This window comes from Mesoplodon densirostris, chromosome 10 (genome assembly GCF_025265405.1).
Source record: "Mesoplodon densirostris isolate mMesDen1 chromosome 10, mMesDen1 primary haplotype, whole genome shotgun sequence".
Lineage (NCBI taxonomy): Eukaryota > Metazoa > Chordata > Mammalia > Artiodactyla > Ziphiidae > Mesoplodon > Mesoplodon densirostris.
In genome coordinates, this window is record NC_082670.1 from 96,998,106 (window position 1) to 97,012,633 (window position 14,528).

At 39.1% G+C, this 14,528-nt stretch overlaps 1 protein-coding gene across 7 annotated transcripts in view; it reads left to right on the forward strand.

Moving 5' to 3' along the window:
- The window catches only part of CNTN4 (contactin 4), a 566,629-nt gene that overhangs the window by 322,285 nt on the left and 229,816 nt on the right, over positions 1-14,528 (forward strand). For all 7 annotated transcript variants that reach the window (XM_060110875.1, XM_060110877.1, XM_060110876.1 and 4 more), the window contains one exon: positions 7,321-7,416. In XM_060110875.1, coding sequence (XP_059966858.1) covers positions 7,321-7,416 — 96 coding nt within the window. The remainder of the gene's footprint in view (positions 1-7,320; positions 7,417-14,528) is intronic.

A 14,528-nucleotide genomic window follows, 5' to 3' on the forward strand; every position in this document is an offset into this window, starting at 1 on the left:
GAAACAAGTGCTCTAAGGATTTTCATAGGGATGTCGATAGCAGTAGCATTAGGCTATGAAAGAAGAAGGTCATAAACAATTTCTATAACTGAGTCATTTGTAAAGTGTGTGTACATTAATTTAGGAATATTGATAAGGTCCTTTGTTATCTATACAAAGATCTCCAGGAAAGAGATTGGCTTTTCTTTTCAAAGTCAAACAGCTACCTAGAATCGGATTTTGGTCCCTTCCTTTAAACTGCCAACAAATTGGGATATTTAATGTCAGATCTTGAGCATATCCATAGGTTTTTTTTTTTGCTGTACGCGGGCCTCTCACTGTTGTGGCCTCCCCCATTGTGGAGCACAGGCTCCGGACGCACAGGCCCAGCGGCCATGGCTCACGGGCCCAGCCCTTCCGCGGCATGTGGGATCCTCCCAGACCGGGGCACGAACCCGTATCCCCTGCATCGGCAGGCGGACTCCCAACCACTGTGCCACCAGGGAAGCCCTCCTCCATAGGTTTTTGATTGTTTTGTTTTACTTAGTTGTTGGAGAGATAAAATGGCTGACACCAATACTTGGAGGAAAAGAGGAACTCAAAAATTATTTGCTAAAGTTTCGCTAAACAGATGGAAAAATTAATGACAGGAAAAGCAAGATACTGACAAACATATAATGTATATATATATTTTTTCCAGTTCCATTTATATCCATTCTATTTACATCTGGTATACAGTGTAAACTCCTCAAAATTTAAGTGCAACGAGTAAATTTATATAATCAGTAAATAGTATGTTTCGTCTTTTATTTCTCTGTTAAAATAACAATATTTTGTATCCTTTATAAAGATATACAAACATCAGTTTTTACTGTTTTATGAAAATGATATTTCCCACCTTAACATTAAAAAGTAATACCTGGGCTTCCCTGGTGGCGCAGTGGTTCAGAGTCCGCCTGCCGATGCAGGGGACGTGGGTTCGTGCTCCAGTCCGGGAAGACCCCACATGCCGCGGAGCGGCTGGGCCCGTGAGCCATGGCCACTGAGCTTACGCGTCCGGAGCCTGTGCTCCGCAACGGGAGTGGCCACAACAGTGAGAGGCCCGCGTACCGCAAAAAAAAAAAAAAAAAAAAAGTAATACCTGCTCAGAATATACCATCATAGGAATTTCTTAAGGAAAATTATCTGAACTCAGTATATGTGAGTATATCTTAATTTTAAGTCACATGAAGAGTACACTCCATGCACTGCAAAGGATAAGGTACCTGGCTTACTTTAGCACCAGTCTAGACTTGAAAACACAGTTAAGACCAGCAAAAGAAGAGATGTTTTAAGTCTTATCAGCTTATTTTGCCACAGTGGGATTGACCTGACTACTCTACTGTTACTTTATCTGGTGGAAGTTTGGAATCACTAGCTTTGCCCCAGTGAGTCACTTTCTGTAGACTTTTCTGTGGTGCTCAGAAATGATCATGATAGTGCTAGCATCTACAGACTACTGACTTTGGGCCAGTCATTGTGTTAAGTGCTTTATATTCATGATCTTAATCTCTAAAGAGCCATATGAGATAGGAATTATTTTTCTGATATTAGAAATGAAGAAACTGAAGTTCAAGGAGAGTACTCACCCACATCATACAGCTAAAGAGTGAGAGTACCGAGTTTGTGCTCAGGTCCTTCTGACTCCAGAGCCAGTGTGCTAAACCATTGAATAATTCTTCCTCTTGCTGTATACACTCTCACAGGAAAAACCCGTCAGCCATACCGGTCTCCCTCATGATTTCTTCCTTCTTGTGTGGAAAGAATGTCAAAAATGTGACTTTGCAACTCATAAGGTTTTTGTAAAGTTAGACTTATTGTCATTCTGAGTCCCTAGAATCCAAGAAGCCATGCAGATCCACATATGTACACACTCAAGGAGCAAATGGCAGAGTCAAGACATAATTTTAGATATGCTGCATGATAACTGGTTTTTAAAGTTATGCCCCCCAAATACCTCTTTTTAAAATAAATAGTGCAATCATCATTATGGAAAGCATATTCATAACAAATATATCACTTGACCATTTTTCCAAGCTGATACTGATTTTTTTATTGATTGCTTCTTTCAAAATTGAAGGAAGCAGTAACAAAGGCAACTGTCACTGACAGTTTCTTGTTCTAAAGTCACCCTGTGAGAATTAATAGAATCTAGGTCTACCCAAGTCAGGAAAAAAGTGAATAGGTATTTTTTTAACTTGTAGTAAATAATACATGCATTAAAAATATGTGCATTACTTGCATGGTTTACTGTATCATTTTTCCTCTTTCCTCTTCTCCTGCCCCTCTGTGGATTCTTGACAAAGCATGATGTATGTTACTATCTCATTAACCTTTCCTGGCCATTTTAAAGCTGAATTTCTTATGCTCTTCTTCTCGGGCTCCACCCCGTGGATGGCTTTAACTCTTCCTGTTCATAAGTGTGATGGGCAGTCCCTTAATGATGGACAAGAAAGTTACCCTTTCTTATTTACTGTTATTACTTCTCAAAGAATATCTTGGACCCTCGATTTTGTTTTCTTTCAACCCATCCAGGTATTTTTTGTAGACTACCTCATCCCCAGCTCTAAACATTTAATAACTTTCCAGACAGTAAATATCTGGAGATTTTTCCCCCTCACTCTCTGATTTACTCTGTGGCCTGAATTCCAAATGTTTTCCTATATTAAGGCTTTTATTATTTATCTCATGTTGAAGCTTTAAGACCTTTGTACACTTTTACTCCTCAAGGAATTTAGCTGCTAAAGCACTTCCTCTAAGCTCTCAATGAGCTACACATTCCAAGTACTGTAATAGTGTATTTTTTAAAACCTCATGTAAAAATAAAGTGCTAATATTATATTCTACAGAAGAATAAAGGACAGTTGTTTTCACAGAAAAACATGATAGGAAAACACATCTGCCACAAAACTGTGCATTTTTTAGCCCATGATTTCTGGAAAAATTTATATAAAATGCTGATGAATGAAGTCAACACCATAATGTATGGTCACTCATTTTATTAAAAAGTCTACAAGTCACTTTTCAATGAACCATATACAAAGCTGCAAAAAATGTTTTGAGAAACCACAGTACATGGATATTAATTCCTTGTCATACGAGTACATCATTTATTCAGATACCTTTAGTAACTATCATTTATCCAACTACCTTTAGTAACTAGCTGCACGGAGCTAAAGGGAATACTACCCAAGTGTCATGGTTCAGCTACCTCCCTAACAATGCAGCAATCCTGCTTTTCTTTTTTTTTTTTTTTTTTTGCACTACGCGGGCCTCTCACTGTTGTGGCCTCTCCCGTTGCGGAGCACAGGCTCCGGACGCGCAGGCTCAGCGGCCGTGGCTCACGGGCCCAGCCGCTCCGTGGCATGTGGTATCTTCCCGGACTGAGGCACGAACCCGTGTCCCCTGCATCGGCAGGTGGACTCCCAACCACTACGCCACCAGGGAGGCCCAATCCTGCTTTTCAATACGGTGGTTTCTGATTGTTTTCTCCTTGTTCCAGTCCATCCTTTGCACCTGATGTTTAAAATCCCCCATCAAGTGATCACCCGCAAGGGAAAACAAAGGAATAGAAAATTTGGAATCAAATGTACCGACTCATCGCATTGTGCATTGAAATGTGGACTTTCTTACATATTCACTGAAGAACATAAAATTCATTCAAACAAACTTTTTTTTTTTTGGTCCCTAGGATGTGAAGTAACTAGTTTGAATGCCCTTTTTCACTGGCTTCACTAAGTCAGTGGGGAAATGATAGATTCTGGTACTTGATAGTGGTGGGTTTGGAGAGAGGCAGATGAGTTTGTATTCTTCTGGCCACTTTCTCAGTGTGTGAAGAAGGTTCTGAAATTCAGTTACATCACCTGAAAATTGGGAATTAAAACTATAATGGAATTAAATGAGATCTGTGTGAAAATTTGTTAGCACATGGTATGAACTCAATACATTTTGCAAGTAGATCCAATTATTGCTATGAGTGCTACGGTCATGATGACATAACATTATCTATAACGTATTCTAACTTGGAATGCCTGTTGCTACTGATCATTACCTAGTACCAAGTCCTTGGAGATAAAATGACCCTAAATAAGATAATATATATGAGAATATTTCTGGGAAAGGCCTGGCCATGTCCAAGTTTCAAAAAAATACCCATTCACACACACATAGTTCATTAATTTGGAAAATTATCATGCTGCTAGCAATTAGGATCTGAATGGATAATTACATCTGAAAAGACCAATAATGGACATGCAATCTTTTCTTAAACATGTGCATAAATATGGTGGCCTTTGACCAGCCTCTTCACCTCTCTCTAAAGTACATTTGCTATTCAAAACCCTTTCTTAAATGGAATAATAGGGGTATGATTTGCCACTGGATTACATTATTCCTCAGTGAACAGAACAAACATATAGTAAGCACCGAACTTGTAGCAGGAAAGACTTTGTGCTTTTTAAATATTACCTCATTTAATCTTTTCCCATCATTCTTATTTCAAAATAAATTACATTTAATTACATCTCGTGTTATTTATGAGAAAATTAAACCTTGCATAATACATGGCAGAGATGATTTTCAAACTCAGATCTGCCCAAATGCAATATTTCCATTCACTATGTAGGTAGGGTTTACCATCTGGAATCTATTTCACTTAACTGCTAAGAATCTTATCGAAATATTATCTCAAATACCAGATAAATGCAATTTTTCTAACTGTCCAAATCCTGTGGAACTGCATGGACTCATAAACTATAGGGAAATAAACAGGAATGCAGTTTTTAAAACTCAATAAGGACAAGTTAAAAAATCATTGCATATATTTCTCATTTTCTTTCCCATTTCCTCATGCTCTTTCTCTAGTCAGAATCAAGGTGGATTTTGCCTGGATAAGACTTGATCTCTATTATCCATCAGTTCTTAATTTTTCATGCAACTCTGGAGATTGGATGAGATGTCTGTGCCAAAACTTAGATAACTTATTTTAAGAACCTCCATGCAGAAGCGACAATTTAGAATGATGCAGTATCATTTTTAGGGATAATGGTTTACAGTATTAATGCCATAATGAAGTTTTTCAAATCTCTAGTTTAATCATTTTCGAAGGCTTCTCTTCCTTAAAGAGAAGAAAAAATCACGTCCTAGCCTCACCTGGTACTCATGGAATAAAAGGAATTTTATTACATCAGAAATATAATAAAAGGAATTTTATTACATCAAAACTTAAATTGTAGTCATGTCTTGTTTTGCACTAAGTACCTGTGGGTCCTCAAGGTGTCGCTCTGCACACCTCAACTTCAGCAGTCTTTGGATTCCCCTGATTAGGTGTTACCTGTCAGTCCTGCCCACCAAACTCTTGAGTCCCTACAGGGCAGAAGCTTTCTTTTCATGTCTGTATCCTGAGCTGGCAGCCAAATTTGTATATGTTTTAATTGATAAAAGCAATAATATATTAGCTTAAATTTGCCTAATTCTAGAAGAAGCTGGTAATGAAGACATGTATGTGTATAGATTATTTCTTTTTTTTTTTTTTTTTTTTTTTTTTTTTGTAGTACACGGGCCTCCCACTGTTGTGGCCTCTCCCATTGCGGAGCACAGGCTTCGGACGTGCAGGCTCAGTAGCCATGGCTCACGGGCCCAGCCGCTCCACGGCATGTGGGATCCTCCCGGACCGGGGCACGAACCCGTGTCCCCTGCATCAGCAGGCGGACTCTCAACCACTGCGCCACCAGGGAAGCCCTAGATTATTTCTTTAACATCTCTATTGGAGTATAATTGCTTTACAATGGTGTGTTAGTTTCTGCTGTAAAACAAAGTGAATCAGCTATACATATACATATATCCCCATATCTCCTCCCTCTTGCATCTCCCTCCCACCCTCCCTATCCCACCCCTCTAGGTGGTCACATAGCACCGAGCTTATACACACTACCAAATGTAAAATAGACAGCTAGTGGGAAGCAGCCACATAGCACAAGGAGATTAGCTCGCTGTATAAATTATTTTTAACCCTGTGAACACTCCCTGAAACCAAGCCTGAGTGTGGAAACATTCCATTTTGTAACTGCAGCAATGCTGTCGAGGTTTATTTCCTAGCTCCATTACTCCCTGATGTTATACCCTTTAACAAATGTTATAGTGCCTCTCTTTTCTAGTCTGTAAAATGAGGATATTAATGGTACTTAACTCATATAATTGTTGTTAGGATCGCTTGAAATAATCACCATAAAATACTTACCAAAATGGCCAAAATGGAGGAAATAGTCAGTAAATGTTACTGAACTCTGATGTGCACAGTTACAGGGCTTGCAACCCTACAGAACATACTTGGCTTAGAATAATCCTCAAATCTGGTAACAGGTTATTACATCAAATGTTTCAGACAACAAAGAATGAAATGGCACTTAAAACAATCATTGCTGAGAGGATTTGCATTTGGAAGGATGAAAGAAAAATCATTTTGAACAATAATATGTCTGTCACTTTATTAGACATATTTCTTATATTAACTCATTTTTATTGGCAACTGTGTATTTACTGACTCCAACTGTGATCTTTGGGCTTATAATGTCTTATCTTTCTAACCAGATTTGACCTCCTTGAGAAGGGGGAACTTTATTCCAAACAGAACCTTGGACAGTACCTTATAAGTATTTAAAAATACACAGGAACTTTATAAAACAATTGTGTATGTATGTCTGTTTACACATTGTATGTAGCGTGTGTGTGTGTGTGTGTGTGTGTAGACAGAGATAGTCATATTCTAGGTATATATAGAGTAACAAACATAATTGCATATAATGGAACGGTTTGTGAAGTAAACAGTTGACTATCAAAAAACAAGAATTTACATCCTGATAATGATATTTAATTACAGATAGAGTTGGAGAGGTCACTTACTCCATCCAGACATGTGCTACTCAATAAAACTTTCTGCACTGATGTAAATGTTCTCTCTCTCTCTGCTGTCCAGTATGGAAACCAGTAGCTACGTGTGGCTCTTGAGCACTTAAGATGCAGCTAGTGTGACTAAGGAACTGAATTCATACATTTTATTTGATTGTAACTGTTTTTAACTTAAATAAGCACATGTGGCAAGTAGCTACCTTACAGTATAGATATAGAGTCATGGAGGATGGGACAATATCATGCAAGAAGAGGGTCAAGTTGAATTTCCCTGATCTGGGTGCTGTAAAGGCTATTTTTCAGCAGAAGACTATCCTCTTTTGAAGTAGTATTAGTCTTCCATAATGTCTTAGGACTTTAAATTTTAAACTCCTTTTCCTTTATTTCTCCCAACAGATCTTGAAAACTTTAAAACAAGAACGAGAAGCACCGTGTCTGTCCGCCAAGGTCAGGGGATGGTACTGCTGTGCGGTCCACCAGCCCATTCTGGAGGTAACTCTGCGCCGAAATGTGCACGTCACTGGCTGCTATTTTTCTTGCTGATTGTTCACCCTCTTGGCATTAGCAGGGGGGACAGTGTCATTTGTAGAGATTCCCAAAGTCCCTCTGTGTCGAGGAAGCATCGTCAGTGCCTCCCATAGTTAGGATAGGAAAATATCAGATTGTACAAATGTTCCATCCCCCTGCTGTCTACCTGGCTCAAGGGGAAAGATACCTGAGTCAATCAAAATCAGAATCCTGTTGCTTGGTAAAGCCACGTATGTAAAACCGCCAGCACTTCTTCCAACTTGATCGTATTAAAAGATGGCCTTGCTTCACTTTATCTCATTGTTGGTCTGGGAAGGGATCAGACCCAGAACCAAAGTCCCTTGACCACAGAATCCAAGATGACTTTGTAAGGACGCATAATGACTAGATCAGTTAGGAATGCATTTGATTGCAAGTCCCTGAAAACCCAGATAACACTGGCTTCAGTGGACTTGGGTTTGTGTTGTTCTCACACACAAGACTTCCAAAGGTATGTGGTCTAAAGCTGACACCACTTTTGGGGGGACATCTCCCAGGACCCAAGCCCTTTCTTTGATCCTTCTCTGAAGTCCTAAACGTGGGGCATGGCTAAGGCACCAAATGTGCAGTGCAGAAAGGTAGAAATGGGAAGAGGGCAGGGCAAATGTCAGAAGTCTATTGATTTCGAGTTGCTTTTGTATTATGGAAGGTTTGCTTTGCCCAAAGACTTTTATGTACATTTCATTGATCACTCCAGTGGCAAAAGAGACACAAAAATCAAGTATCTTCTACAGATACGTGATGGCCCTAAAACATCATAATTTTGATAATAAGGGAGAATGCGGAGAGATGATGTGTAGGCAGTTTGCAGTGTCTGCAGAAAGGACTAATGATGACTGTAAGGTGACTCTGACTGCACATACAGAGTTCGGTAGGTTGGAGGTTTAATAGTTAGTGATATTTATTAGGATTTCACTACAGTTTGTGCTGACAAGATTGATAAACTCCATTTGTGGTCACTCTGGCTAAAATTTAGTTTGATACCTGCTCTCCTTGTTATTACCTTAATTTTCCATTTGACTTTACATATGATGGAAAAAGAAAATATTTTAAACTGAGAATTTGAAAACACCATTTTATTTTTGTCCTGTCTTCAGAAGTTTTAACTTTTCCTTCTCACCTAATGCCCCAGCTAACGTTTTTAGCAGGAAATAACAATTAGTAAAACAGCTACATGGCTTGCATTTCAAGCACGGTGAATAGATAAGCAGGTGGAAGAGGCAGGCACCCCTCCAAGTCTGGATGGAGGGATGGAATTGTTAGGGTTTCTGGTGTTTGAGACTGGCAGAGAATCCAGATTAGATTTTAGGAGTTTGTCTTCTGAGAAATGGGTTTATTCTTTAGGACTTAATTTTCTTGCCAAGTTAGTATCAGAAGCATTCAATCTGGAGTCCAGGACGTGAATTCTGGTCCTGGCTCTATTTCAAATCATTGTTTGATATTGGGCTACTATGTTCACATTCTCTATCTCTACTTATCTCAAATGAAGAGATTAAAAGAAATCTCTCAGATCCCTTTTAGTTCTATCATTACATAATAATTGCTGAATAAAAACTAAACATATTTATAAACTATATGTGCATTATTGAAGTCCTGTCCTTTATATGAGGAGAGCAATTAACTGGACATCTATTTAGGTTAAAGTGATGTTCACTCACATTAACAGTTCTCTTCTTATTATGAAATTTGATCAAATAAGAAAGGAAGATTTTGCTAATTTCTCCTGCAGGCTACCTTCACAGCATTAATCTTTCATAACATGGCAGCAACTCTGAAAATTAATCTTACAGCATATTGAGAAAAAAATACCCCACTACTCCCTGGTATAATGATATCTTTGGGAAAGGCAAAACACAAGAAGCACTGTTGTGCTGCTCCACAATGAATGAACCTGAATACTTTCCCCTTCCCACTCAGAAATATATTAAAAATTTCTGTAGACATCTACTGAAATTTGCTTGTCTCCACTGGCAGCAGTCAGCAGCCCTGAAATCCAGTTCCCTGAGTTGTGCTGACATTCCTGACAGTCTTGATGGTGAAAGACAAGGAAATAAATATTCTCATTATGGGCTCTATTAGAAACTGTGAGCTCAGTAATACTGTAGGCAAGGCAGGCAAGGCAAGGAAATTTGCAAGAAAACAAGGTGGGTATTGAAGGTTATAAGAGAGCATCACAGACATCCATCAGTTTGGGGCAGTGGAGTCAATGATTATCTGATGAAATCTCCCCAGTTACTCAAAACCCTCCAATGCAAACTGTCCAGCAGTGATTTGCTCATTGCTTCTCCAGGCTGTAATCACCTTAAAGCTGGCAGCATCGCCAAGAGCCGCTGGACATACTGAGCATTTTAAACCCAGCATATGGTATCCCAGTTTCTATTGTAACAGATCATGAAGAGGAAAGGAAATGAGTCAGCCTTTTATTGTACCAGTGGGATACTGGGTAATGGCATGAAATCCATTGTAAGGGATGCTGCATGTCCTATTTCAAAAGCTGTGCAGTGTCAGACCTTCTTAGGATAACATAGAAATGAGCAGCAATTAATCTACTTTGAAAAGCATTTCCGTCAGCACATATTTCCAGTGCTCTACCAATCACCATGCATAGCGTCTTTGTCATTTCTTGGTTAATAGGTACAAATTCAGATGTGATGTCGTCTCATAGATTGTACTACTAAATCTTTAACACAGACACCAAAAAATAGAAATCACTATGGATGATGGGGCTCTGGTTGTCTATGATGCTTCTTTAGATTAGAAACAGAGTATTTTGAGATCTAGAATTTTCACCATGCTTTCCATCAACTCCAGGGTCATTTGGCAACAGGAATTCGTGCTCTTCAACCACTCATTAAATAGGAACAGAAGTGAGGTACTTTGAGATTCTTCCTCCTAGCTTACTAAAACTGACAGCTTATTCACCAGTGAAATCCTCATGAACTGTTCACCAAGGGATGTTTTCATTTCCACCTTCCTTTTATATGTCACCCAGATCCTTGCTACTCAAAATGTGGTCCTTGGACCTGAAGTATCTACCTCACCTGGAAGACTGTTAAAAAGGCAGAGTGTTGGGTGCCACACAGGGCCTACTGTATCAGAATTCAAACTTTAACAGGATCTCCAAGTGATTCATGTGCACATTAAAGTTTGAAAAGCCCTGAGCTTCACCTATGCTCCCCCCACACTCCGCACCTCTGGCTAGAGGTGTCCAAGAAGCGGGAGCATCACCAGGGCAGCATGTTAGAGCCACAGGTGCCTGGCCTTTGCCCACGGATATTCTGATTCCATAAACCCAGGGCAGGGTCCCCAAAACTGTTGTTCCAGTTGACTGGAACAGATTGAGGCAGAACCAGATTGAAGATGCGCCCATTTTGATCACCTTCTACAAAACCAGCCCAGGTTCACCCTGCTGAGGTGGAGTACTTTGATTTCCACATCAAAGCCAAGCAGAAGTGTTAAACGTTTTTTATGTCCAATTCATATTTAAAAGAATTTAAAATAAAATATAATCACTTCAGGCTTTCCTATATTTTTGTCATTGTTGTTAAGAGAGGTGAACAACTAAGAAAAGGCTGGCATTTTCTCAGGTATTCACATGAAGAAGTAGCATTTTACATTTGGACAGCTCTTACTATGTCGTTGTTAGAGAAAGTATGCCTTCCTAGAGTATAAAAAAAGAAACCCACATGATTCTGATTCTGAGATTATTTTCGTTGTTATGAGTTATAGAGAAACTAGCTATAATTGTCGTCGTTGGATGCTTTTACGCTGAACACATCCCCGTTAAGCTTAGATCCCATTCGCATGGCCGCAGACTCAGGGACCTTATAACAGCATCTGTAGAGTCCCTTATGGTGTTTATAATCTTTAGTTTACTTTATATTATCTTTGGATGCTTACAATAATCCTATAAGAAATAAGGACGTGTTTCATAGATAAGAAAGTAAAAGCAAAGAGATTAAGTGAGGTCACACGTTAATCAATGGCAGGTCTAGTAGTTACCTTTGCGTAGAATGTGCCCCATTTTTTTTTATAGTCAGGAGACAACCATACAACTACTTTTTTGTACTCTGTATGCATTAGTTCTTTGGGTGCCATCCCATATCAATTCAATCTGATTTTTTTTTGAGATTGGTTCCTTTGACATCATTCATAGTTTTGAAAGCACTCCAGGTGATTCGAATATGTAGCCAGGGTGGAAAACTTGTGTGTCTGCCCTACAAAATCAAGTAGGTCTTGTCCCAGCAAAACCTTTCGATTTGCAAACATCTCCAGGGGCCCAGAAATTTGATTTGATCTAGACATATCATGAATATTATAGTCTTAAAAAAATCAATCACGCCCTCCCACAGCATGGTTATTTCAGCTGGATGTTTTGTCTTTGCTGTAGGACAGAGGTAAAAGCATGGAACTAGGACACCCACATTCTAATCCTAGTGCTGCTGTTAACTTACTTGAGCCAATTATGTAACTTCTCTGAGCCCTATTCTTTTTCTATCTCCCCACACATACTCAGCTTCCGGCATCAAGATGTCACCTTCAGAATCCGGCTCACCAGTTTCTTAATTAGTCCAAACTATGCTGACAGGTCACTGGGCCACAACTAATCTTGCTCTGCTAAAATGAGCATCCTTTATGCCCAGAATAATCTTCAAGACATCTACATGCTAGTCAAGAATGTATAATGAATAAGGCAGGAGTGCCTAATTCCCCTCTCCATGCCTTATTCCCATGCCTGCCCCAAACTGCTTACCAATTTCATATAACTTTAGATTATCAGGGGCATCCATATTAGCTCCAAATACCAACCCATTCCACTGCAGTCCAGACAGTTTAGCTCTTTGCCTTCATGTTTCACCCAAAGGTACATGCAGGTTCCATTTTAATCCAGCTCCAAACCTCAAACCATAACACACTATCCTTTGGATTCTGAGTACTGCAACTTCCAGGTAGTCTAGTTACCAGGCCCTGCCTACCATATCAGACGCCTTTGGATACTGACATCTTCCTGGCTAGGTTCTAATTTTCTCACTCTGTTGATTAGACAACTGACCACCTTCCTCAGGAAGCAGTCCCTCCACTTCCAACTTATTCCTCTACTTTCTCTCACCGAGATTTCATGCTCTTCTCCTCCATATCTCGGTTCCCAGTATAACTCTCAAATCCTCACACAGCATTATGCCAGCCAAATGGAATTTATCTTTGTCCTTTAAATCTCCCCACTGTGTTGTAAGGATTAAAGACATAATAAATGTGGCACCAGTTTGAAAAATTCAAACATCCAAACATTCCTGATTTTATTAATTAGGCCTGGTTTGATTTTTTCATTTGCCTAAGCCTGGAATTAAAATTAAATCAGAAAATCGAATGTCTTTGAAGACATATTATGATTCTTGATTTACATTCATTTAACAAATTTTAAGTAGGCAAATATTTTTCAGATATATCTTCCAAGAGATTCATCTGGAATATGCATCTATTATTAACATAAACTCATCATGCTCTGGCATTGTGGCTTTATTAAAATGCTGATTTAGCCATTCTCCTAACATTTGAAAATTGCTCTTAAAGACTCAGCATGACAATTGAGATGAACTCTGCCAATCATCTTCTCAGAGGCCAAGCCCCATGTAATTCTTTATGTTTGCATGTTGCATTAGTGTACACAGTATGCGCCTGGACTCCATTCATTTCCTTAGAAGAAGCAAAGCGTTAAGTGGGCCTCAGAGGAGCTAAGGGTTTTAAAATGTTGCGGAGTTTTTTTTAAGAGACTAGGGAACATAATCTTCAGCTTATTTTGTATGGCAATTTTAAAAAAGCAAAATTTGAAATTTTTAGATGGTTATAAGATTTAACAGTCACTTAATTGCCATGAAAAGCTATAAGAAGGGTCCCTTTCTAAGTGTGGTACCAATCTCCTTTTCTGGTTATAGTGGGGACATGGTTGAACGTGCACATCAGGATGAAGGGCCGGCATTGCACTTGAATCATCTCGTTCTGTGTATGTGTTTTTGGAGTGAGGGAAGATGCCCAAAAAATAGACTCAGTTTTTAAGGCACTTAAATAACAAGTGATCTTAGGATCTTGAGCCCTTAATGTTTGGTCACCACTGAAATAGCTGCCCTTTGATGCCCATTTCATGTCACCTGAGAAGTGACTTACCTGAGAGATGCCCTATCTCCTACGAATAAATTTTAGAACCACAGGTGTTCAGTAAGTTAAGAGTGACCTTGTTGGAGATCAGTGATTGAGAAGAGGTTTTCTGGATGTGGGATCCCGGGAAATAATGTTTAAAATGCTGGTTGGAGCAGCATTGAAATAATACGACTGTTCTAGTCTTCAAGAATATTACGGATCAAACTCCGGTAAACCAACTTGTATGATATTATTTCTATGGAAAATGCATTCCGAGTTCCACTTCTAAGCCCAAGACATTATATATTCATTTGAATGCACATCTATTGAAATTCGGTGAGGAGAGGTTAATATTTAGTTAGTGATAGGTTCATCAACACCATAGTACTAGGTGTTTTTTTTAAATCTTGTTTTAAATATTCTTAAAGCAATCCTGTTTGATGCTCCTTGACTCTACCATGTTCCTTTGAAAAATACAAACCTTGATTCTTTTATCTGAAAGTTATTGAGCCAGTTCCTCCCTTTTTTCTTTTCCCACTTTGCCAACCAGCAGAGATTATAGCACGCAAGTGATTTAATCAGCGTAGAGTAATGGGCAACAATTTGGAAGATGATGCTTTTCTCCGTTCATTAAACCTCCCTTTTTTCACCAACTGAGAAAAAAAAAAAAAGCCACATTGATCAGGGACTACTTGTTATAAAATTGTCTAACCTAAATGGCCTGGTGGAGTGTTTCATGTTTGGGAGGAGAGGCCACTAAGATTTTTTGTCCTTACCACACCAGATACAGGCTCCATTTCTCTCAGCCGTGAGAGAGCCACGTAGCTCAAAGAAGGAATCAACAAGGGAAGCAAAAGGGAGAAATCAGGCTCCACATTTCTAGAAGAATGGTGAGCTTCTCC